General features: G+C 35.9%; 1 protein-coding gene across 9 annotated transcripts in view; it reads right to left on the minus strand.

Annotated features, from left to right (window-relative positions):
* Positions 1–27,300, minus strand: part of LRP1B (LDL receptor related protein 1B) — a 1,831,517-nt gene that overhangs the window by 769,056 nt on the left and 1,035,161 nt on the right. For all 9 annotated transcript variants that reach the window (XR_013828854.1, XM_079925113.1, XM_079925117.1 and 6 more), the window contains 4 exons: positions 24,228–24,450; positions 21,018–21,189; positions 17,597–17,740; positions 12,046–12,282 (listed from right to left, as the gene is read on the minus strand). Coding sequence is in view for 8 of the 9 variants with exons in the window: in XM_079925113.1 (XP_079781239.1) it covers positions 12,046–12,282; positions 17,597–17,740; positions 21,018–21,189; positions 24,228–24,450 (776 nt within the window). In the remaining variant the exon portion in view is untranslated. The remainder of the gene's footprint in view (positions 1–12,045; positions 12,283–17,596; positions 17,741–21,017; positions 21,190–24,227; positions 24,451–27,300) is intronic.

A 27,300-nucleotide genomic window follows, 5' to 3' on the forward strand; every position in this document is an offset into this window, starting at 1 on the left:
GCAATAAATAAGAATCAGATTTTGAGATAAGCTTAATCATATCATCCTGTACCATCTCTTTAATAATAACAGATTTTTCTTCTAATAATGTAATGCATTAACCAATTATTCTTTTTGTAAAGTGAAAACTCGCATCACTACCTCATTTATTTATTTTTAGTTAAAATGTAATACAAAATGAGCTTATTGAGAGTAGAAAACACTTAAATATTTTTGCATCAAACGAAATATCTTTATGTATAAACTGCTGATGGTTAAAAGCATCACAAGGGATTTACATTTATTCATCAGCAGAACTCGGCTACTTTTAAAACTTGATTCTAATGCTAAGATGAAGGAAGAAAAAGCAGTTTTTAAAAAATTTCAATCTTATTCTTCAAATTCCCATTTGTATTAATGAATTATAGACATGAAGAATTAGGTTTCACTTAGGATGCACAAACCCACAAAAGAATACTGAAACACGTAACAATAAGAGAAAGACCAATAATCTACAAGATTACAACTTTTGTTGAATCCAAATAAAAGTTGGGATCCCAAGGAAACACAATGAAAAGAAATCCAGAGTGACAGGCCTCTTCCAGTAAAAACGGGTCACATGAATTGTTGTACCTTTGCACAGGAGGAAGAGGCAACTGCCATAAACGTAGTCTTTTTAAAAAGTTAAAATGGCAAAGAATTTTAAAAACCAAGTGTGAATTAATGTGATACTTTAGAATTCTTGGGAAACCCTGACACAAAGGATTTCTTTCACTGAGTTCACAAGAGAAATATTGAAGGCATAGCAAGAGAACTGAGAGCTAGCGCTGTGTGCTTCACAGACATAAAACCCAACCTATTCCCTAGACTTTTCTCTCATACAAAGAAATCCCTTAAATCACTGGGGAAGGGGAAGGAGACCACCCCACTCCCAGAAGCCAGACAAAGATCCACTGCCTGTGAGGGAGGTATAGAAAATAAATTCATTTGCCACTAAAAAATGGGCAGGAAATCCTCCCTTCTCCAAATGGAAGGTGAGTTGCAGAGATAAGCAGCCATTGAGGGAGGGGTAGAAGCCAAAGCCTTGTGACCCTGAGAGAAACAACCCTGGTCCCACCACAAGTTTGCTACTTACAACAAGCAACTCTAGTGTAATGCTTGGAGAAGGGTAAGAAATTACTGCCAATGGTCCAAAACAAAGGTACGGTGACACTGAGGGAAGAGTACAAGCAAAGCTGTTTGCGCCTAGAGTGGGTACAATAAAGATGCTTGGACCAGAATTCTGAATTGATACCAAAAACAACAACAACAACAAAGAAAAAACAACAACAGATGTTTGCTACCTTGGGGCATGGAGCAAAAGATTATCTCCTGCCCAAGACCTCCCACAGACACATGGCAGACATTGGCTGACAAGGGAAGAGATGCATGGAAAGAGCCATCTCCAAAGCCCAGAACCACAGAATCTAAATAAGACCTAAGACCAGACAAGAGAATGGAGAACCCCTTGTCTACCACCATGAGCCTCCCACTTATTAACAGGTCACAATTAAGGAAAGGGCAAGAGTGTGGAGAGAGACCCCTCAGTGAGGCCGCCATGCAGGGATTACTGAAAGCTAAAGAATGAGCAGGCACACTCCAGGATACTTACTAAGCATGAGGTAGAATCAGCCCATCACTGAAGTATCTGAAAGGTTTGGTTTACTAAAGGTAACTATAATAAGAACAAAATCCAAACACAGTGAAATTACTGAATAGATTGTTCAAGCTCTTCACACTGACACACTGACAGAAGAAATGTATCTATGCTCCTGGCCTACATTTTACTTATTTAAGTTTCTAAGGTTTTCCTACATAAATTATTTGAAATTAAGAGTCATACAGAAAGCAAAAGACAAACAACCCATTGAGATAAACTGGTCAACCAAAGAAGTAAAGTGTGAATAAAATCAGACTTAAGATGACCTTGATGTTTAAGGAGACCTTCAGATTTAAACATTGAGTTATCAACATACACCTATCAGAATGGCTCAAATGAAAAAAAGACCAATAATACTATGTGCTGGAGAAAAAGCAGACCAACTGAAACCTTGATGTGGGGAAAGCAAAATGACCCAGTCACTTTGAAAAACATTTTGAACAGATTGAAGAGTTTGACAGTTTCCTATAAAGTTATGCATACACTTACCATACTAGTAGGCAATCCACTTTCAGATATGAAAACACATGTCCATATAATGTACTATATGTAAGTGTTTATGACAGGTTTCTTCAAAATTGACCAAACTTGAAACAACCCATTTGAACATCAACTGGTAAAAGAATAAAAGTTTTGTGGTACATCCATGTAGCATAATACGACCCATTGTGAAAAACAAATGAATGTCTGACTCAACAACATGGAAGAATCTCAAAAACATCTAAGTAAAGCAAATCAAACTCAAAGGCTATACATTTTAGGATTAAAATTTTCTGACATTTCAGAAAAAGTAAAACTGTAGAAAAATAGATCAGAATAGAAATCAGATCAGTGATTGTTAGAAACTAAGGGAACTTTCTGAGGTGATAGGAACATTCCAACTTGACTGTGGTGGTGGTTATTCAACTGGAGATATTGAATTGTTCACTTAAGAAAGGTGAATTTTGCCATATATAAATTATGCTGTAATAAACCTTATTTTTAAAAATACAATTATAAACACAGCTAGAGTTTATCAGAAGAAAAATACAAGTGTTTAGAGTAAATTTTGCAGCCATTTTTGGATCGAACAACAACAACAAAAATACCAGTTAGTTCAGTCATTAGTTTAGGAAAAAAAAAAGGAAATAAAAAGATTAATTTCTTAAAGATTTTTATCAACATGATACCAAATAACAAATATGACTGACATTTAACCTCAGATTTTTGCACTTAATTGTATCTAGCAAAGGTTGTCATAAAATCAATCTGTGATGGAGCAGGTATGGGAATGTATATACTCCTGGCCAGGTGCTATAGGTTCCCACGGCTAGACCACACTCCCCATAAACCAACTTGCACAATTCACAAATCATGGCATGTGTCCAAAAGTAACATAATTTTCTTTGGGGCATAAGATAAAATAGTGTAAGCGATGGGGACTGATTAATAGGAACAATTTTAGGACTTGTGATGCATTGTGAATAAGCAATCTTTTCATCCATCTTGAGAACTAGTGTCAGTCTGGGATTGGAAATAATTTTAATTTGTAGGTACAACCTTCATATATTTTGTCATTCTGAAGAACTTGTACAGAAAATTAAGTCGGATGATACTGTTCACTGAAACACAGAATTTTAGAAAATATGTCACATCTGGTTTTCCTTACAATCACGAATATAGGCAAAGGTGACATCTGAGTTATTACAATTGGATAATTAAAACTGGAGGAAAGAAAAGAGTATGAGAGATGCTCTTTCACCTCATGTCCAGTGATGGCACCATCATGAACCTCTTGAGAGCTTTTTGTATGTGCTTTTATGTTGTTTACACTTCTTAATTTGTAAAGTCTCAATTCTAAGCCCCGCAAAAATCACTATTTTAAAGTTTAAAAGAAAAACTAAGAAGCTAGGTGATAGTAACATCAGATAATTTAAAAAACTAGGAATATAGAGATGAGCGAAAATACTATTTGTTGCCATCTTTAAGTGAATTTTCAAAATAGTCTTACTGTTGTTTTTCTTACATCTCCTTTCCAGGTGTCATTTGGACCACTGCCTAATGACTATTAGAACATCCCACAGTTTGGTTGATCACTCTTGCAGAATCAGGAGCAATAGTTAACTCACCATGACATTTGTAATGGGATGTTAAAATTAAAGTTTTGATTAGAAGACAAAATGATAAAAGTGAGTGTGAGAAAAAAAGAAGTCCTTATATTTTACAATGAACTAGATCACAATTGTTTCCATAACTCTTAGACACCTTAACCAAATCAATGGTGTAAAGGGAACATAATGTAAACAGGGGAGGGTTTTAGGAGATTTCTTTGGAGAGTGATGCTGCTGTTCTGTTAGTCTCTAGTCCCTACACTTCAGTGCCCCAAGGTGGTAGAAAAGAGAGAATGGAAGGGTACTTTTTACCTCAACTCTAGTGATGGAGCTTTCTATGGGGCCTCTAAGAGATCTTTGAATTGTTAGTTTTTCCAAATGTGCAAAACTCACACCTGAGAAAGTCTCACACCTGAAAAAGCTAAAGTGGACTCTGGTAGCAGAATACTTAGTGGGGGTTGACTTGCACTGTATCTGCACTCCCAGAGTTTATTGGGGCAGAAGGTTTACAAATAATTTTGGGGACTATACGTGGACCACACAGGAGCATATGTTGGCATAGGGATGTTTGCAATCTGGCTGGTTACAGGGACTCAAGCAATAAGAAGATGGACAGGAACTGGTTATTCAAGGATGCAGAGTCACAGGCATAGAGTTTCATGCACTTTGGCCAAGGGAAATGTAATTAGAGGGATCTAGCAGAAAACCTCCAAATAGCTTGCACATGCACACACGGACAGACACACACATATACACACCCCAAGAGTGATTTTAAAGATCTGGCAGTCTCAGAGAGAGGTCAGTTTATAATGGAACCAGTTCACATAGGACCTTTGCTATCTCCTTATCACTCCTAACCAATCTTACCCTCTCACCTCTTCCTACCAATGTTGAGAGGTGAGTGGGCATTGGAAACTAACTAACAAGCTGGGAGGGGTGGCAAGGAAAATAAATGCAGGACAGAAAAAGAATGAACCAAATATGCCCTCCTTTCCTTTTTTCTAGCCAGAAGACAATACACGTGGGGAGCAGGGAAGATTTGATGATACACTGAATTTAGAATTGTGACATATGTATATATAGTGGAGTGGGCATTCCCAAACTGAGTCTGTGTTTCTGACCTAACATGACCGAGAGGTCTGGTTGCTGCCTCGTTGTTAGCAGAAAGGATTGGGATTTGACCAAGTTTTGCTATGGGGTAAGGGTAGTCACTCTACTGAATAAATTTTAATAGTCAATGAAAGGCATAAATAAAACTTCACTTTAGATAGGGCAGAGTCACATTATTTGACATACGTGTTCTACAGACAATGACTATTATCACCCCCTAAAATCCTCTCATAATGGCTAGTTTCAAGGGAACTTGCTCAGCTGGCACTGTGGATATTAACTGTCCCCACAATTTGAGCTAGCATTTCCTATTTTAGAGCCCCCATAGTAAAGTCTGCCAAGACTAATTTATTAAACTTTTCTTTTTCATCAGAAATTTGCATTAACCTAAACAAAAGTACAATTACAGTCAGTGATTAGAATATTAGTCCTACTAGTTTAACAGAGGATTCCCAAGTGATTTCTGAAGTAACAAAGATTACATAATGCTGAGAATAATTAAGCAATTAGGTTGAATGTATTTCTATTTTTTTAATTCATGGTAAAACTGGAAATTTATTTAAAGTGCCCCCAAATTTTACTGACCAGAATATTTATTGATGTAACAATCATATTTGTAATAATACTTTAATTGGTACTTTGGAGATTATCAAATATTTTCACATTCTATCTTTTGACCTTACCAGTAATTAAACATTTACAAGATAATAGACTTCTTTATAGAAACTTCTAGGGCTATTCTGAACTCTGTGTGTGTGTGTGTGTATGTGTGTGTGTGTGTGTTTGTGTGTCTGTGTGTGTGTGTGTGTAGTATGCTGTATTTGTCCGTGCTTGTGCATGTATATATATGCCTTTGTTGGGTGGAAACAAATAAAGGGAAAGATACCTTTTCTTCCATGTTTACTATAACCTATTAGCAACATGGCCAATTCCATTTTTTATGACTTAATATATTTTAGAACCTAGATTTCAATCTCTTCATACCCATGTCAACTTTTCTGACAAAAACACATATATTGGCTTAAAGATTTTTTCCAATATCTCATATACTTCCTGAGAAACATCAGAAATTATGAGAAATATATATAAACTAAACATGAAATTGAACCAATGTTTTCAGGCCTCAAATCTCCTGCGGATTCTGGGAAAACATCTTATTGATAGTCAACAAGAGTCAGTTATGTACAAATAGGCTATAACCTTGCTACTCAGCAGGACAACAATAACCATTAGATTCTCAAAAGTTGCAAATGCTTGCAAATCTCTTCTTAACAGTTTTAATTAAGAAATGTCTCATTACTGACAAATGTATTCATTATCTCCTTTAATGGTTGGTCATAGTCTACATCTCTCAGAATTTTTCTTTATGAAAAAGTCAGAATTAAAGTCAGAAAAAATGAGATTGATATTCACCTGCAATCTAACGGCAGAGAGTAAAGCCTTGTTCTTAATTTTAAAATGTTTTGCAAGGCATAATGACTATTTAACGTTCATGGGAACTTTCTAACATAATTTATTAATGACATCTCAACAGGTTTGTTTCATCAACTGTAACACTCGATCTTTATGAGACACTAGAAATTCCTAGAGAATTATAGAATGGTGAAGTTCATTGAAATCCAAGAACAAATGGTGATCTCTAGATATAGAAAATTATAGTCTCACTCTCAGGTAGGTGTCATCTGGGAACAGATTGCACCCTATAACCTGTTTTGAGTGGCCACACTAGTCCTGGTTAAAATAGAGGTCTGGGAATATTTCTGGAGTTCTGAAGTGTGTCTTAAGTCGGTGTTTGTCTATGTGCGTGTATGTGGTGGTGGTAGTGGTATTACAATGATGAATTATCAAATAGTAATTCATGGCCCAGGTATAATACCATACATTTCAACACAAAATTGGATAGAACTGAGCTGAAGAATAGGGTTTGACTCTTCACATGCTGGACAGGCAATCACATAAATATGGCACTACCCTTTGATACTTTGGTAATATGTCAACAGATAACTTTTAAACATGTCATTTGGAAGATATGTTTGTCAGAGACTGCCTCCCTAACTCCTGGCTACAGTTCTATTCATATCAAAACAGAGAGCCTCTCTTCCATGCCGCCCAAAGTTATTCATTGTTCTCTAACTTCATGGATCCTGTAAGTATCTTCAGTTAAAGGAAGACTCCGAGGTGTGGAAATGTGTACTTACTGCAGATCTCAATCAGGTAGAACCCATCTTAAGAAGTATATAAGGTCAGGGGTTCCCTGGTGGTGCAGTTGTTAAGAATCCGCCTGCCTGTGCAGGGGACACAGGTTTGAGCCCTGGTCCAGGAAGATCCCACATGCCGCGGAGCAACTAAGCCTGTGCGCCACAACTACTGAGCCTGCACTCTAGAGCCCGCGAGCCACAACTACTGAGCCTGTGTGCCACAACTACTGAAGCCCATGCACTGCAACAAGCGAAGCCACCACAATGAGAAGCCTGCACACCGCAATGCAGAGTAGTCCCCGCTTGCTGTAACTAGAGAAAAGCCCACAGGCAGCAATGAAGACCCAATGCAGCCAAAAATAAATAATTAATTAAAAAAAAAAAAAGAAATACATAAGGTCAATATAGCAAAGCGGTTCAGAGCACATGCTTTGCATTAGTTCCTCTGGCTATTGTTACAAATTACCACAAATTTGGTGACCTCAAGTCTGCAGTTTAATGATGAGATCTATTGAAACTACAGTTTTTCTGTTACAGCTGCAGGCATTAATAACTTTCAAACTCAGGAAAAATGCTTTGAGTGTTTTTTTTTTTAATACTTTAAAGATATGAAATAATGTGAAAGATATTTTAACATAACTTCTATTTGGATATATGTATCTCAGTATAATTAATTTATACAGCTTAAAACCAAGTACTGCACTAATAGAATATATGCAATAATAAATTGAATACTAAGTTTTCATTTTTGTATTTTTTCCTTTCTGCTGGAAATTATAATTCATTCTGCCATGAAAAATGAATCTTGGACAAGACATTCAAGAATCTAAACATGAATACAATCTTATAAAGAACATCTATCTTGTCCTCTTAGACAGCATAACAATTATATCTGCAAGAATTGTTACCAAGGCTATTGCCCCAGAATCATACTCCTGGCCCTCCCTCCAGGTAAATTTGCAGAAAACCACAGCTAACCATATCCTCTAGCTGTGTTCACAGCACAGGAACAAGAGTCTCCCTATAAGAAAACTGGTGCAAGCTGGTTCAACTTCAAAAGTGGGACAAATATCGCCCTGCACCTCATTACCATCTCATTGTAATAGTAAGACCCCTGTCTGTCTGCCCATGATGCTTCAACCTGCTTCCAACCCAGATGCCAGAGGATCATACAAGGACAGAAAAGAGGTGACACCCCAGTTCCAGGAAGAACCCGCCTATTCCCAGAAGACCAATGCATACACTTCCCCCTCATTAGCCTTGCCCTTAAAATCTTGCCTTAATTGTCAGTCCCCTGGGCAAGAAGTTGATTTGTGATTAAGATCCCACTTCTCCATTCTCCGGCCATTGAATAATGATTGTGCTGCTTCAGTCTCAACTTTGGTTTCATTTTTGGCTCTGCAAACCCAAACAGAAAAGAACCTTCCTTCCCCAAGAGGCAGGGGCTTGGCCAGGCTAGGGTTCAAGTAGGGGATCATAAGACCTAATTTGGTAACAGAATGACTAACCACTTAGTCTATTTTAGCTTGCTGTTGGCATCTTCGTTTATTTCTTTAGAGCACTTATCACGATCTTGTTCATTTATGTGTTTATTTGTTTATTATCTATTTTTCACTATTTGGATGTAAACTAAATATGAAGCTTTGTCCTATTTACTGCAGGATTCCCATCACCTAAAATAGCACCTGGCTCAGGGAAGGCATTCAATGAATATTTATTGACTGGACAAATAAATAAATCAAGTAATTAATTAAAAGAAATCAAGAGTATAAATTTTACCAGAAATTTTGTCAAAAAATTCTGAAGAGTAAAATACAATAAAGACTGGTAAATGTTTTGTCCTTATAAAAGTCTATTTTTATTAAATCACTAATATGTCTTCATTTCATAGATATTTTCCATAATTATTGAGATATATGTAAGTACTTCAAATGGGCAATTTTCCTTTCTTATTTATTTATGTACCATTTTAGCCCACAATATTACACAAAGATTATGAGATATATCACATTTAGGAAGTTTGCAATAAAACTCTAAGAGAGAAAACAAAAAGAATGAACAGAAATGGGTCTTTTTTTTTAATGCTGTTTTTTTCTATATAAAAAGGATCTGAGCTTGTAAAGAATATGTTCAAGATATTTATGTTTTATGTAAAAACAGCAAAATCGTTAAGCCTTCTACTTCAAACTATACACATTTATCTAAGATTCAGAATTTCTACTAAGCTTACAAAATCATTTGTCAAACCAAGCATTACCTCTCAGTCTTCAGGTTAGTTGGTAGACTAGTTAAATGAGTGACTATACATAGAACTTAATTTTTCTGATCCCAAGAATCACGAATTGTCATTTGCCAAATATAAGTTCTGTTTTGACATGTTAATCTCACAGCATAATGTGTATTATTATTCTCCTTATTGGTAAGAAGCAAGATAAACTAATAAAAAGACATTAAGCTGTCCCTTGTATAGGATAATCAAAATGTTAAATATATTTCAGGTGTAAAAATCGACAGGTTTTCAGAACCTTCCTACTGCCAAAGCAACACGGTACAGATGTGCCTGGCAGTCAAGTGGCCATTAGAATTGACCTCTGTTACTGTGGTAAAATGCAAAGAACTCCAATGTCACTGACTAGATATGGTTATCAAAGTTAGGATTATTAGCTGGAACATTCAGTCACAGCACAGGAACTGACACTTTTTGAAAAGAGCCCAAGGATCCTGTATATTACATGTCAGTCTAGGTCAAAATTAGGGCAATCCAAATGCATCTACTTAAAATATGCAAGTTTATTGTCCTTCTAAAATTGTCAAGTTCCTCTTATTCATTATTGGATTACAGAGAAAAGTAGGCAGACAGCCTCTGCCTCATGCAATTTAAAGTAAAACTCTTGACTCTAATTAGACACTCCTTAGGTGGCTAAGTCACGGTGGATTTATATTGCCTTAATCAGTAAACTATAAAAAAAGACAAAAACAGGGATATTTTTCATTTTAGCACTTCATTTGTCGCTTGTGGAAGGTGTATTTTTATCATTAAAGTTTGATTTAAAGTGAACCTGAGTTGAATGAATAATCTTCTCATGCTGTCCCCAACCCCTCTAAAAGACAGGAGAGACCATCATGCATTACTACTCATGCTGTAAATAATTTTAGTCCGTTTCTCTACTTTTATTTTCTCTACTTCCTCCCTCTGATTCACTCTGTACTCCACCACCATACTGATTCTCCTAAAATATCTTTTTTTTTTTTTTTTTTGCAGTACGTGGGCCTCTCACTGTTGTGGCCTCTCCCGTTGCGGAGTACAGGCTCCGGACACACAGGCTCAGCAGCCATGGCTCATGGGCCCAGCCGCTCCGTGGCATGTGGGATCTTCCCGGACTGGGGCACGAACCCATGTCCCCCGCATTGGCAGGCGGACTCTCAACCACTGCGCCACCAGGGAAGCCCCTAAAATATCTTTTTATTCACATTATTCTTTGGCTCAAAAGCATCTCCTCTTATCCCTTCAGGATTTTATCCAAGCCCCTTCACCTCACATTTAAGGCCTTGAATTTCACTACCTTTTGGGATCCACAGCTCCTCTGTCATGATTACCTGTAAACTAAACCTGCAGTAGTGACCCACTTAATGTTCCTCTCATCCTCTTTCTGGAGCATGTGCTTTTTGGTGTTTTGTTTTTTTCTCATGGGATTCCTGGTGCTGAAATATACTCCCCTCCCCTTTAACATTCTTTCTTTAAGATCTAGCCCAAATACTACCTCCTTCACAAAACAGTTCTCTGAGAATCCCCAGATAAAGACACCTCTGCCTTCCTGTGTATTCTCATTACACAGACATTCTCCATTAATCATGTATTTCTCTGGGCCAGCTTTGAACTTATTAAATTAAATGCTGCAGAGCCTTTATATTGAGTTGGCCAAAAAGTTCATTTGGTTTTAAGTAAAAATAAAAGACACATTTTTCATTTTCACCAAGACCTTTATTGAACAACGTATTCACTAACCAAATGAACTTTTTAGCCAACCCAATATTTTGGGGGAGTTTATATTATCTCCAAAGGTAGATTATAAACTCCTTGAAGGCAGTAGTCATTTCCTAACATTTTTTTTAATCTCCTATGATAGCTAGCACAGTGTCCTTCATATAATAAGCATACAATTAATGTCCCTAAATCAAGGATTTTTTAAATATTTGAGAAGCAAACTGTATATATGAGGAAACTGAGGTCCAGAATCATTAGTAACTCACCTAAAAGTGACTAGCAGCCAGTCGAAGATTGTTTGCGTGATTATTAAAGATGCTTTTTACTTATACCGAAGTTATATTATTTCATTATTGATCTGTTGTTCTAAGCCAAGTAATTTATGAAACTCACTGATCTTAATAAAGTATATGCATATATGTTTACATATTATATATAATAACATATAAGTATTTGTAAATAAAAATAGGTATAAACAAAGTTTCTCTGCAGATATTATTTCAAGGGTGACTCTAAAGAACTCAATTGTAATATAACGTCAAAAACAATATGCAAGAATAGTGAGGACAGTGGGAACATTGATCTTTTTAATGAACTTTGAGTGACACGACCAATATTCCAGTGAGAACCAAGTATTACGAAAGTCTCCAATGTCCTGTTAAATCTTATGTTCTACCATATAACACTGTAAACAAATAACTGTAAGTCCACATTTTCCATGAAGGTGGATTAATAGCTCAATTTAATTCCTGTAATACTTATAATGTAGTGGACAATTGCAAGTTCAATTTTATAATGAAGGTTTTAATAAGTCAGTATTTGGAAAACATGTTGAAATAATGTTACTCAAGAAATAAAAATTAACAAATATTTTAAAATCAACAGTAACTTGGGCTCTGGTTAAAGTTAGCTTGACGTACATTGGATTTATCCTTTTAAATAAATGTTTTGTCTCTGGGCAGTTTGATACACATTGTCACTTACCATCTTTCAGGATGGTTTCTCGCTCTGTGCCATCTATCTTCTGCCGGCCAATTAGGAAACTGGTGGTGTCAGCAAAGTAGATATAATTGGTTTCTGCATGAAAATCTAAAGCACGAGGGTTTACCAGATTTTCTATGGGGATCATGTATTCATCAGCTATCTTGGTATTCAAGTCCATTCCTCTAACAATTCCTGGGCGTCCTTTCCCATAAAAGAGGAACAACTCATTCTTTGGTCCTGCAAAAGAAAGATTACAAACATAAACAACCGATGCTGCCTAATCTTCTTTACCCTGCATAATGCCACTGTTTAATTAACTGGCACAATTAACATTTTTTTAAATTCAGTACCAAAAATTAAACCCTAAAATATGCCAAATGCATCTCGATGCAAGAAGGCCAGCTAATTGCGTTACTTTAGTTAAAACAGAAATTACTTCTGTGAATAGGTTATATTTAGTTAATTATTCTTTTGCCTGTAACTGTATAGCAAAAACAAGACAGATCCTTGGATAACTTATAACTGTAAAATGGAAATTTATTAAAACATCTGGCACATTTAATCTTACAATTCATTACAATCTATCTAACATATCTGTAGATACTAACTGTAGCATTCATTATGTTTGACAGTGCTAAAAACTTCAGAATATTTAAAACACACCCCCTCCCTACTCAGAGTTTGCATCTACAGACTGTCAGAAGCAAACAAAAAGAATCACACAGTATCACATAACTTGCATGTGAATATATTATAGTTTGTATAAACGTGATTTTTTTTTTTTTAAGAAATGAAATAAAATGCCAGTTACAGTGTCACTTCTTTCTTCATATCTTAATTAGAACGTTAGAGGCTGATGCTGTCTGCCGGTAACTCTTATGTACAACACAGCCTTTATCAAAAACTAAACAAAACAAAAAACTGTGTCCTGGGTTAAAATGCAAGAATCAAGGAAGCTTTTTCTACAGAATGAATGAACTCCTTCAGACTTTTATATGAAACTACATGCAAGGCTCTCGTATTGCTAGGGCACGTTACACTTAGTTTAGTGTACATAATTTTGAAAGGAATACTTCATATGGAAAGGAAAACATACTAGGTTTTATTAAGAAAACTGAGAATACATATGACTATTATATTTGGATAACCATACCATAGTGAGATTCTTAGTAAATTAAAATAATTACATTATAAAATTTGGAGGAAAAAAAATAAGTAATTACTCATTAGCTCAACACCCTCAGTGCAAACTATATAATCATTTTATATATTTTCTTTCTTGTTTTCTTTTAAAATTAGTGTTAATGAATATTAAATATATATAAATATTTACAAAATGTTAATATTTAAAGAATAAAAAATAAAACAAATCTCATGTACCTAGCATAGATCTTAAGAATATTTCCAGAACATTAGAATGCACACACATGCCCCAAACCCACCCCCCTTCCATCCCAGAGACATCCAGTATCTCTGGTTATATACAATAATATGGTTATTACGTTTACCATGCATTTTTTAGAAGTTTTGCCACGTATGTTGTTTGTATTTCCCAACAGTAGACTGTTTAATTTTGCGTGTTTGAATTGCATGTGTGCTATTAATTTTATTCTTATTACATACTTTATATTCATCTATGGTTGTTGCAGTATCATTCATTTTCATTGCTGTATTATATTCCTTGGTGCAACTATTTCAAATTTAATTTATCTAGCTATTTTTCTAATGCGCACTAATATAGAAGAGAATATGTTTTGTATTCTTCTTTTATTACTAAACCTTAGCATTAAGATTATATTCTGTGCTGATCCTTTTCTTTCTTTCTTTTTTTTTTTTTTGGCTGTGTTGGGTCTTTGTTGCTGTGCATGGGCTTTCTCTAGATGCTGCGAGCAGGAGTTACTCTTTGTTGTGGTGGGCGGGCTTCTCACTGTGGTGGCTTCTCTTGTTTCAGAGCACAGGCTCTAGGCATGCAGGCTTCAGTAGTCATGGCACGTGGGCTCCGTAGTTGTGGCTTGCGGGCTGTAGAGCGCAGACTCCACAGTTGTGGCACATGGGCTTAGTTGCTCCATCGCATGTGGGATCTTCCCAGACCAGGGCTCAAACCTGTGTCCCCTGCGTTGGCAGGCAGATTCTTAACCACTATGCCACCAGGGAAGTCCCTGATCCATTATTTTTGCCTTACATTCCTTCAGTATGATCAATATAATATATGATATTTGCCAAATCATTCCTCAGTTGATTTTATCTTTCCACTATTATAACACTGAGATATGCTTTTTCCCATATCTCTTAGTATACATTTCCAGAAGTGGAATTACTGGGTAAAGAATATTAACATCCCTCTTTCTCACTACCCTCACAACCTCTCAGTGTCTACCTACTTGTTATTTTCTTTAAAGATACTACCGTACATTATTTTTTTTATTTTTTTTTTTTTTGCGATACACAGGCCTCTCAATGCTGTGGCCTCTCCCGTTGCGGAGCACAGGCTCCGGTCACGCAGGCTCAGCGGCCATGGCTCACTTGCCTAGCCGCTCTGTGGCATGTGGGATCTTCCCAGACTGGGGCACGAACCCATGTCCCCTGCATCGGCAGGCGGACTCTCAACCACCGCGCCACCATGGAAGCCCCTATCTTACATTATTTAAGAGTAGATTCATTTGAAAATTAACATTCCTGAGTATTCCCTACCAACATCATATGCATAGATACTTTTGTTTTTTAAAAAATTGGGATCTTATATATGCATTTTACTACTTAACTTTAAAAATTTAACAATACTTTGTTGTGTCATTAAAAGGTCTTCAAAACATTCTTTTCAATGGCAGCATCATGTTTACTGCTAGAGAGGCAACATAATATGGTCAGCTACTTATGTACTGTAGGATATTTAGATTGCGTCTGGGTTTTTGTTATTATACATACATTTACAATGGATTTCTTTACTCAAAAGTGGGATAACTTGTTAAAGGATGTTATCAGTTTTATCTCTTTTGTATGTTATTATCAAACGTCTTTCTAATAGTGGTATCAATTTCCAGTTCTATTAGCAAGGCGTAAGAATGCTGGTTTCACCATATCTCTTCTTGCTAACATTTATTTTTGCTTGTATTTTTAATTGATGCTTTAATTGGTAAACCTGGCACAATACTTCATTGGTTTAATGTATGTGTGTATATGTGTATGTGCACGTGTGCATGTGTATGTATATTTTAAATAAGAATGGTAACTATTTTTCCCATTGTTTTGTTCAGTCACTTTTTTCAATCATTCACTACCTGAAGTTTCTTCTAACGTGTTTTCCTATACCATAGACAATTGAAAACTAAAAACTACATTTCACAGACACCGATATAGCCATGGCTCTAGTTTTGATTTAAGTACCTAAAGTCAGGTGTACTAGCTTGAGTTTGGAATATAGAAATGAGACCACTTTTGTTGCTTCTGCTGGTATTTATCTGATGGAGAAACTGAATTTTTCCACATCAGTCTTCTTCCTTTCTGTATATCAAGAGACAAGGAAGAGGGTATCTTTTTGTTGTGCTGTGTTTTTTTTGTTGTTTTATTTTCCAGTATGACATATTATTTCTGGAGCTAATAGTTTTGGTGCAAACTTCCTAATCCCTAGATCTCAGCTAAGATGGTGTGTTTCTGAAACACCATGTTTGCCATTTGTGGCTTCCCGATGCCCTAACTTCTGATTACCGTAGGTGTTCCAGCTTAAGCCAGGCTAGTTTGTGGTGGTTTTGAGGAAAGTTCCCAAGACCCAGTCTAGAAGCTGCTGCTTCAGGCTTCTCAATGATTTTGTAAGTACCTATTTGTGTTTGATCCTTTCTGCTTAAAATAGCTAGAATTGTTTCTATTAATTTAAATGTAAATGTACCCCGATTGATCACTACATTAGGCATGATTGAAGCTTATGCAACTCTGATCTTATGTTTCTCCACCAAACGTGTGTGTATATATGTGTGTGTGTATATGTTATATATGTGTGTCTGTGTATGTGTACACATATATAAATGTACATACACATATATACACACACATGTATATATGTATGCATAAATGTGCATGACTGTATTTTTGCATGACATGCCATCACTTCCCAAGTGGTAACCAGAGCAGTTTAAAGGCTGGGTACACACACACACACACACACACACACACACACACACACACACACAAAACTACCCCTATCTTGAGGCTTCTGACACAAAACCTTCAATTATCCAGAGGATTTCTATGAGAGCTGGTGTCTCTACATTCCTAGCATTTGATACAAAGCTGGACATAAAAAAAAGTACTAAAAGGCATGTATTTTATCACAGTTAAGTCTCTTGGGTTCTCAATTTAAAAATATTTGCACTATGAATTCTAACCACTTAGACTTAAAATTATAACAAATTTAGAGATCTCATTTCATAGTCCTCAGCAAGCATAGGATAAGAAAGCAAAAGAGATGGCAGGGCAGTGGTCAGAGAGGGAGCACAGACAAAAATAAATCAAGACAAAATATATACTGTAAAAAGCAGTCATCAGGGGCTTCGCTGGTGGCGCAGTGGTTGAAAGTCCGCCTGCCGATGCAGGGGACACGGGTTCGTGCCCCGGTCCGGGAAGATCCCACAAGCCGCGGAGCGGCTGGGCCCGTGAGCCATGGCCACTGAGCCTGCGCGTCCGGAGCCTGTGCTCCGCAACGGGAGAGGCCACAGCAGGGAGAGGCCCGCGTACCGCAAAAAAAAAAAAAAAAAAGCAGTCATCATAATCTTAAAAATTATGGTATTTGTGGGACACCTAAAAACCAACAGTCTCCACATGGACACCATTTCTATGAGGGCCATTAAAACTACATCTGATTATGCGGACCCTGAGTAAACAACTTAATTAATTTTTGTGTAAAAATGTAAACTTAACCAGAGTAATGTGTGAAAAATATTTATTAGCTTATTTAAATAAAGAATAATTAAGTTATTCTAGCATATTTCAAAAATAAAACAAAGATATGTCCAACTACTAGATAACTTTTTAAAAAAATTGTTAAAGAGATTGATATTTAATTAGTATAGCTCCAGTTACTTGGAAAGTGAAATAATGAAAGGAATTTCATCCCCAATGCTGGATAAAGTGAAATATTACTTAATGTGGATTTTTGTTGGACTAAACACACCTATTACTAGAGGCAGCATCTTGGTTCAAAAAAGAGAAAATCTGGTTAACCGACGATTCAGGCTCATTAGATCATGAACATTCTTTAGGGAATTAAGGAAAGGATCTTCCTAAAAATCTTCCCTAAAGTACGGTTTCCAAAGATCCATAAATTTAGTGACTCTACAGCCCAATTAGGTTTCTCATTCACATTATCACACACATACAAAAGAGAAAAAAAAAAACCAACTAAATACTGATTTTGAGAAAAATGGCTTGTACACATTCACAGGCAAATTTGGCCTGATGATGTCTCACGTTATTACTGATGTTGATGCTCCTAATTAATACTAAGAACCCTATTCTGAAGCATTAGCTGCTGGCAAATGTTTGATTTTCAATAACGTACTTTTGCATGACCTGCCATCACTTCCCAAGTTGAAGCCAGTCCTGCAGCGACAGGTCCGTGCTTTGTAACTGCTGCTGAGCAGACAGATGTGTGAACATCCCCCTGGCATTCCGTATGGATCCACTTCACATGCATGGCTTCTGACTACAACAAATGAAAAAGAGCATGCTTGAAATTCTCCAAAGACAAGATAATTATGTGCATCAGTATGTTGAAACTTTGACAGTGCAAGAGGAAATCCTAGCAAAAATCTATATACCCAAATATTTTGTATCATAATCAATTGGAAAAGAGTTTAAAACCCAAAAAAGAAAAGGTAGGGATTTGCCAAAATCCTCCTAAGTCTATTTTTTAAAAAAATTCTGAGAAGATAAAATGCTTTTATATTAACCTAAACTGTTTACATGTAAGCAAAATAAAAGTAACATGGTTTTTTGGTACATGCTTATTGTACTTTAAAAAATACACTTTTCTGGCAAAAAAAAAAAATACTGTTAAAATATCCTAGGTTAGGTAGTTAGGCAGAGAAAGGATTTCTTCTGAAATAATCTATTATATGGGCACCTAAATTAGGATAAATTTAGGTGCCCATATAATAGATAGGTGCTTCAGTGATTACCTTTATTGAAAAGTACTGAGATAAATTTTTTTCTTCAATTTTGAGTCCATTGCCATTTGGAGAACCCTTCCACAAAATGAATTTTGTGTGTGTGTGTGTGTATTTGTGTGTGTGACTATAATTGTCAAAAGGAGAAGGCTGAGTCTTCATGTGGAGGTTATGGAATAGAAGGCTGTTGTATGAGTGTAGACAGTGGAGAAGAAACAAAAATAGGAAACGTACTGTATGGAGAGGATGAAAAGAAGAAAGGTCAAAGAGAAAATGCTGTAGTAGGAATAATACCAGTAAGATTTTATGTATTACTGTAATTATATTTCTTTTCAATCACGACTTTCTTGGAATTGTCATGAGTAATATGACAATTTTCTTTTAATATTAAAACTTACATGCTTTCGAAAATTGTGCTATGTTCTTTTCGTATTCTGCATTCTCTAAATGAAAAGATAACTGAAATGTAGTTTAGTTTTTTGCACAAGAGTGTTGCTTTTATTTTCCAGTCTCATCCCATTTCTATACTAGATCACATCTCCTCTTACCTACTTAGCAACTCTCCAGTTTCTCACTGTCCTTTCTTCATTACTTTTGCTCTCTGCATTGGATCATGCCCATCAGCATACAAATGTGCCATTATTTCCACATCTTGGGGGGGGGTAAAAAATCCTAATTTTAACCTTAATTCCCACAGCAATCCTTCAATTAGCTCCCCATTTCTCTGCTCCACCTAATATCAACACTTTTCAAAGTTATCCTCGCTCATTTTCTACATTTCTTTCCTTCCTATCTTTCCCAGATCCTTTCTATCCAGACATTCTCTTCACTGCAACCTGCTCTTGTCAGATCCCTATGAGTTTCATGCTGCTAAATCCAATGGCCAATTGAATTTAACAAGCTTCTTCTCAGTCTCCTCTTTTGGTTCTTCCTATTGTCTTTGACTTCTCATTGTTGGAGTGTCCCAGTGTGTTTTATTTGGAACTTTTTTCTTCTCCATCTATAGTTACTTCCTTGGTGACCACAACCATTTTCCTGGCTTTAAATGTCACCTATATGCCAATGACTCTCAAATTGTTTTGTTCAGCTTGGACTTGCCCCTGAACTTCAGACTTATATACTCAAATACCTCCTTGAAATCTCCACCTGAATTTATGACAGAAATTCAAAATAACGTGTAAAAATTATACATTTTCTCTTTGCCCCCAGTCTGCTCCAAACTGAGTTTTCTTAATCTCAAAAATAACTCAATTATTCCAGTTGCTCAGCCTAATTGTCATCATCCTTGCCTCTTTTTAAATTTACACCCCACATCAAATCCGTTCAGAAATGCTGTTGGCTCTACCTTCAAATATATTCTGAGTCTAACTAGCTACTTTTCACCACCTTCACTACTACCATCTTGGTCCAATCCACCATCATCTCTAACTTTCCACCCTTGTCCCTGACAGCCTATTGTCAATATAGCAGCCATATTGATTCCTTTAAAAAGTCAGTCAGATTATGAGACTCTTCTGCTTAAGGCTTCCTAAGGACTCCCCATCTCACTAAAAGTATAAACAAAGGTTTTTACAACTGTACGCAGGGCCCTACTTGTTATGGTCCTCCTTCATTTCTCCAACTTAATTGCCTACTTCTCTTCCTCTTTTCACTCTGCTCCAGACCTATGGGTCTCCTTGTTGCTCCCTAAACAATCCAAGCATGCTCTTCCTCATGGTTTTTGTGTGTGCTCATCTTTCTACCTGCCTCTCTCCTCCTTGAATTACTTAAAGTCTTCATGCAATTTCATCTTCTCAATGGGACTTCCTCTGACCATCCAATATAAAATTGCAAACTACCCCCATTCCTGACACTCATCTGCTTTACCTTTTTCCATAGCGCTTACTATCTTCTAATAGAATGATAATTTACTTGGTTTTTTAAAATTATGTCTTCTTTACAACAATGTAAATCTCACAGAGGCAATGATGTTTTGGTCTGTTTTATCACAACTATATTCTCAATGGACATAGAATAGTTCCTGGCACATAGTAAATGGTCAATGAATAATTGGTGAATTAATAAATCCTAATATAAAACCCTAATAAGGTTACCTACAGAATTCAAAATTTGAATTTCCTGTAAACACAATATGTATATGTGATAATACATTGCCTAAGCTGAATTTATGTTAATGGTTAGATAATTCTAAATTCGTTTTAATTTGAAGCACAAAAAGATGACGGACATTTGGGTGGTAGTTTTTGTATGTTACATTATTCTACATATGATTGAGCCTAAACTGTATTGATGAACAAGCATCACTAACCTACAATGCAAAGTAGTTAGTGTTTTTGAGGAATACTTAGAAATGTTGTAGCCTTCTCGTTAAAAATTATTTTTTATTTAACATGTGTTAAGGAATGATTGGGATGTTCAGTCAAGAGACCCCAGTGACTGCAATAAAAACTAGACAGATACTGCAAGGAAATCACCTAATTTGAAATGTTTCCCAGAATGATATAAAAAAATTCCCTAAAGTCTTAGCATCTGGGTTTCCTGTATGCATACATCGAGTGCAAGTTCCTTCCTGAATCTAAATCTAGCCGTCATTTTAATTCTATGGTTGTAGAAACAATTCAACAGCAACTGAACAATTTGTCATTTAGACTTGGGAAGGGAGCTCTGTTCCATTTTATCATGCAGACATGTACATTTTTGCTATCAAAACAGAGAATTTATGGCTCACCCACTTTAACACCAAACAAAGGCACAAGGACCATATCCCCATTCAGTCTGCCATTGTGAAGGCTATGAAGAAGTCTTGCATCTTACCTATTGGTTGAGTTCTTTTTTGATAGATTCGGATTCCTCGAGCATTTTCCATTTTAATTAATGAATGAATATCAGTGCCATTAAATCGGTTTATCCGTATGATATTGAAGTTATCAGAATTGGTTGCATACAAATAGTCTTCAAACACAGTTATACCATAAAGATGTTTGACCTATAAGAAGGGGCAAAAATGACTGTGATTTTTAATTATGTTGCTTTCAACTTGAAAGAAAAAATGATTGCTACTTACTCCTGTGGAAAATTCCCATAGTTGGAGAGTCACAACCATATTATCATTTATCTTCTCTAATAGAATTTGACATTTCACTAATTTAAACTTTTTCTCTGAGAATAAAACATTATGCAGTAGTGGTTAAAGCACTACCCAATGTATGGGAGAGAATTTTATTCATGTTTCATTAAGAAAACATGTTCAGTAGCTACTTTTCAAAGCCTAGTGAGAACCAAACTTTCAAGCATATTCAATAACATGCTTATGGCACTGTTAATGTAAAATTTGATATACTTTTGTGGGCTACATTTTCATATAGCCATGGATATGTAGAATCTGTAAAAGGCTTGCTTTACCTGTGAAAGGACTGATGAGAAAACACCTTTGAAAATCCCATTTTTTTAAAATACAGGTTACATTTAGACTAATAGCAGCCCCAGGATGGAAAATAGTAAACAACAAAATCACATATTTGGAATAATTGTAAAGAAAATGTCAGCATTCTACTCAGAAATTGTACTCTTTCTAAAGCCTATTCATAATGAAAATGGAACTCTGATTTGAGAATAACAATGTTTACTGCTCTCCACGACACTTCACAGTTAACAGTGTAACTCTCCTCCTTGGCACAGGTCTTGGGGACTGTGGGTAAGAACAGACTTCTTGAACTGATGGAAAGCTTCCAGTAAAGCAAAGGAAGAATAAGTATACTGATTTTCTCATACAAAAAGGCACATGCTAGGCACACTGCCTCCGGGCATGCCTTGTAGTATACTCAATTTAAAATGGTTCTGGACCGAGGTATGGTAGATTTGTCAATTGATTTGCCGTACAGATTTTGATGAAAAAGCATTTGTCATTATCGTTTGGCATTATATTGTACTTCTAGTGTACTTTTCGTATAGATTTGTAGTCAAGAGAATTTGAGAAGTTACGCATGGTTTGACTGTAAAAAAATTTTATAGAGAACAAAATCACAAAAATTTCTACTTAGGAAATCATGCCAGTTCTATACCTTAAGCAAAAGCATTTGATTTGCTATCTTTCTAGCTTACATGTCTCTTTATTACTATTCCTGATCCTCTCATAGGAGATGTTGAGTAAAAGAAGACTGGCTTTTCACGCTGTTTTTGGACGTATTTCCTTTCTTCATGTCTAGGCTACAAATGAAAGTTAGGAATTAAGGGGGAGAATCATTCTATGTTAAAGCCCCAATAATCATTTTCAATGTTAGTATTACTCTCCAGTAAGTGTTTGTAGGGGGAGGCATGTGTGTATTTACTAATAATATTTTCCACATAACTGACATCATATTCACTAAATATATCTATGACCCAATTTTGATTTGGGCAATACTTTTTTTTCCTGTAAGAATTACAAGCAAGCTGAAGTCTTCCATTAATTGCCATTTATTTGATGCATGCTTTGCTTAAAGTTTGGGGCCAGTCATCTGGAAGTGTGCGATTGTGGCCTAAACACATTGCTGTCTATGTAATTGCCAATCCGAGCCTCAGGAGAGAAAGGAAGCATGGCTACAGAGGGGGCAACTGGTGAGGGCATAAAAACACGGTCACACAGCAGCCATCAAATTTTACTCACTGCCTCTCTGCTTTCCTTCAGAAGGCTTTCTTTACCATAAAGTACCTACATTGTTGCCTGTTCTGCTAACTACCCCCAACAAAGGTGGCAGGAGCTTGGTGTGGTGCATAGACCATTCTGCCTACAGGACAAATACAAAATTTTATCTTTGTTGGATTACGTAATGGCAGAGTAAGCATATGTGTAGGGAACCAGCAAAACATAGGCAACAGAAATGGTTAAAAAAAGGAATAATTAAAAACTTCAGATATTAAAAAGCTTTTAAAAGTAGTCATGGGGAAGATCATTTGAATTCCTCATTCTTGTTTCAAGGTTTAAAATTTTAAATACATATACGTAAAAAGAAGGTCCATCATAATCATTTTAGAGACTAGGTCCTCTGAGGTCATAACTAGACTGCCAAGGAAATCAAAGTTTTAAGGACAGTCAAAGGTGAGAGAAATAAGTGACCTCACCTCTAATATTGGACTTTTTTTTTTAACCACCCAGATTAGTGCACTTTTTTTATCTGCCAAGGAAGTGAAAACATTTCATTCTTAAAAGCTGATTATAAAGGCAAAGTAACTTTACAGGACAATTACAGAATATTCGTGCCTTGCACTGCAAAAGAAAACAGAGTCACTTATTTCAGCTCCACAGAATGAGAATCTCACAAAAAATTAGTGAGATCAGTGAGGTAAAATTGAATTTAAAAAGGAAACTAGTGAATAAGGCTTATTTCCACTTAGAGATCTCCTTCAGGTGTTTATTGAGTGTTATTTGCAAAAACTTGTAATTCAGCAAGGGGATAACTATACAGATGGGAAAAATTTTGACCTCAGTGCTTTTCACAAAATTCTTATTTTAGGAAGTACCTGAATACAACAGAAGGCAAAATTTAATCCAACCTACTAAAATAATAATGATACTTTTGTGAGCCAGCATATGCATTGTTAGCAGAAAAAAATATATATCTCCAATGCCACATGGGACAGATGATAGTTCAGTTTCCTACAAATGAACTACTTAAATTAGTTTTTAGTAAGTAGGTCATATTTACTGTCCTACTCTAATACTTTTCTTTCTTACTAGTGTAGCATTTTGGGTTTCGTTTGTTGTTTTTTGATTTTTTTCAGTTGGTTTCCGTTTTGTGTGCTTTTTTCTTTTTTTAATAGAGGGAAAGAGGGGGAGAGAGCCCCCTCCCCTGCCCCATACTATGGAGTACACAGTACACTGTGTAAAGAACATTCTCCCATATAGTAAACACATCGCAGTTTTTATGACCCTTTGCAGCTTGACTTCATAAGAAATTTTCAACATTGCAATTTTCAATCTTCTTCCTAGTATGATACCATCCATTTTATTACCTTAGCTGCATTTCCGAACCAAATTCTACTTACTTGTCTGCCTTGGATGATAGTATGTCTGTTTCTTCCTTGATAGTCCACTACTTCCACATAGTCCAAGTAAAGATCTACCCAGTAAACCAATTTGTTGACTAGGTCTAGTGCCAGTGCAGCTGGCTGCTCTGTCTTGGAATCAATTATCCTTGTTCTGTTCATCCCATCCATGTCACATCGCTCCACTTTGGCCACATTCCCATAGTCAGTAAAGAAAAGTTTTCTGTTGAAAGAAAACTAAATGTTAAAGTGGAGGGAGGGGGGAAGCATATTCAATAGAACCATCTGTAAAAAACAGAACTTTTCCTTCTAATCTATTTCAGTGGTTACATCTGTTAGCTTCCCATAACCATTTCCATATAATATCACTCATAAACAGAGAAATCTGCTAATGAATATTGCAGGGCATGAGGGAGCAGGTTAACTAACAACTGTAAAATTTCCCCAAAATGAATGATTATGATGGGTTTATTTTTGTATTAGGGGAAATGTTTCTTTAAGCTTCATAGAGCCAATACACATATACCGCAGGAGATGTGTACGGCCCATTTGGAATAAGCTTCAGAAATGAACAAAGTCACCAGGCCAGGGTATGTGAGCTATCAGGCTTTATCTTCAACCTGACTTTTCAAATTGCCTGGTAATGCCTGTCTCCTATAAAAGCTATTATGTGGAGCTCAGTGAAGCTATGAGTGGTAGAGAATAGCAAACTTGGAATGGAATTAAGCAGATGGAAAAGCAAATGTGCTATTTGTAACAGTGGAAATAAAATATAAATAATTCCCCCCAAACCAATGCCAAATCCTCCCAAATATTCCCAGTTTATAAAATATCATAAAGCAAATGCAGGCCGTTTCTTTTCATTTTGTCTTTATATAATTTTTGAAGAAAAGGCTGAAAAGCAATGTTGACTTCTGAGACAATAAATCCTTCTAGGAAGCACAAACAGCGTCTGTCAAAGGTTTATATACCTCCAATGCTTCAGTGTCTAATATTTGATTAGTATTCACAATGTTTAGTAAACACAAATCAATTTCAATTAACCTGACAATATTATAACAAGATCACCTACTCATGAGAGTAAATTACATTTGTAAATGGAAGACCATCTTGCCTTGACTTAAATACAATCTCAAGAATAATCTGATTTCCAGTGACTGAGCAATATTAAGATTACCTAGAGTATAGAATATTTGATTTTACAAACTTGGTGAATTAGTTTTTAGTGACTTTTCTCAACACTGTTGCATCATCTAACAGTATGGGGTATCTTTTAAGCTAAAGAGTACTTAAACTTTAGCTCTTTCTGCTGTGGGAGGTTTTGACTAATTTGTTTCAACATTAATGCGTACTGGTTTGTGACAGTGTGAGTCAGATTTTATTATGAGTATATATTTCCCCAAGTATTCTTGAAAGATCAATTTATCACAATAAGTTAAAAATTATTTTCAAATGACATGTCATTCAGGTGAAGAGCTTTCTATTCCAGTGAAGAACAAAATAAAAGGGCATATGGTGCTATGTTTTATTGTCATGCTAAATGCTCTGACCTCTACTCCTGCACTAGCTCATTCTCTCTCTCATCTCTATCACTATCTCTTCCTGCTTCCATCTTTCATCTCCTCCTTCTTCACTTGTTAATCAGTTTGTTCACAGTTATCTCAAGTTACTGTTACGATTACCTAGTTTCCCTCTTCCTTACCGTAGAACACTGCCCACTATTCATATTATAAGATACTCTCTTCCTCACCTCATACCAAAATGCCTGTCCTTTCATAGTTTCCTTTTCTGACTGGTCCATTTCACAGAACTGAATAGATGCTGGTGTGCAGGTAGCTTGGCTTTGGGATAGAGAGTTAGAGGCTCTGGCCCACTGTGTATAGCATGTTATGTACAGACTATGTATAGAGTCATATGAAGTAGGTGGTTGCACTATCTACAGAGTGCTGAAGAGGAAACATGAGCCTGGAGATGGGAACTTCTCTCAAGTCACATTGAGATGACTTAATTACACGTGATCCTAAAAGGAAAAAAAGAGGAGTGCCAAGCCAAGAAACTTGGAGGCATGTTGTTGAAGAAAGATGACCAAATAAGATCTGAGGTTATGGTCAAAGAGATAACACAGACTCTTATCGAGGCCTAAGAGAGAAAAGTTCCATGATAGAGAATTGGATTGGCTGGCTGGGTCAATCACTTCCCAAAAATTTTTTAAGAAAGAATACAGATCGAGATGTCATTGAATTTGGTATTTGTTAAAACACTAGTAATTTTGGGTACTGCTCTTTGAAAAGTTTAGTTATGGAGGAAGAGTGAACCAGATGATAATGAAGGAGGTCAGGAAAATGTAAATAATTTGTGCAAGATTTTCAGTGATACTGACCAATATTGCACGAATGATTCAAGTGATTCTCATATTTATTCCAGGTCATAATAAAACCGGTTGAGGTAATCTCCCCATCTGAATAAACTTAAGCCAAAATATGAAAAAAATGTACAAATACATGATTCACCAAAATTTTGCCCTTTTAATGGAAGTATAAAATCAAAAGAACAGGAGGACTTTGGGTATGTGAAATGGCATTGAGCTAGAAGAAACAGTAAAGAATTGGTCATTGTACTTCCAGCACATAGCAGAATAACTAGTGCTGAGTGGTGATGTAAAAGGTGGTCTTTACATCAAATTTAACTTCCCCAGATTTCAGAATACTGACTATGTTGAGCTCTGTTCACTTGTAATTGAAGTGCAAGAAATGGAAGTATTCTCCAGGATGTAACACTAAGATCATAAATCTGCAAGCAATAAATACCCAGAGTCACATGATTATGACTGTGACTATGATTATGTCACATGACTATGACTGTGATTATGACTGTAGATGTTTCTTTGCTTGTTTTAGTACTGTTTAATTTTAGTTTAAAATTATCTATTATTATTACAGAGAAAAGCTTTATTCTCAGGGCATTCTTTAATTAAGGTATGACTATTATAATTATAAACAAAAGCTAAAGTTTTAATTATCTAAAACCTAACTAAATTTCACTCGTGGTATAAATGTAACTGAGTTGAAAAAAC

This window comes from Stenella coeruleoalba (genome assembly GCF_951394435.1).
Source record: "Stenella coeruleoalba genome assembly, chromosome: 6".
Lineage (NCBI taxonomy): Eukaryota > Metazoa > Chordata > Mammalia > Artiodactyla > Delphinidae > Stenella > Stenella coeruleoalba.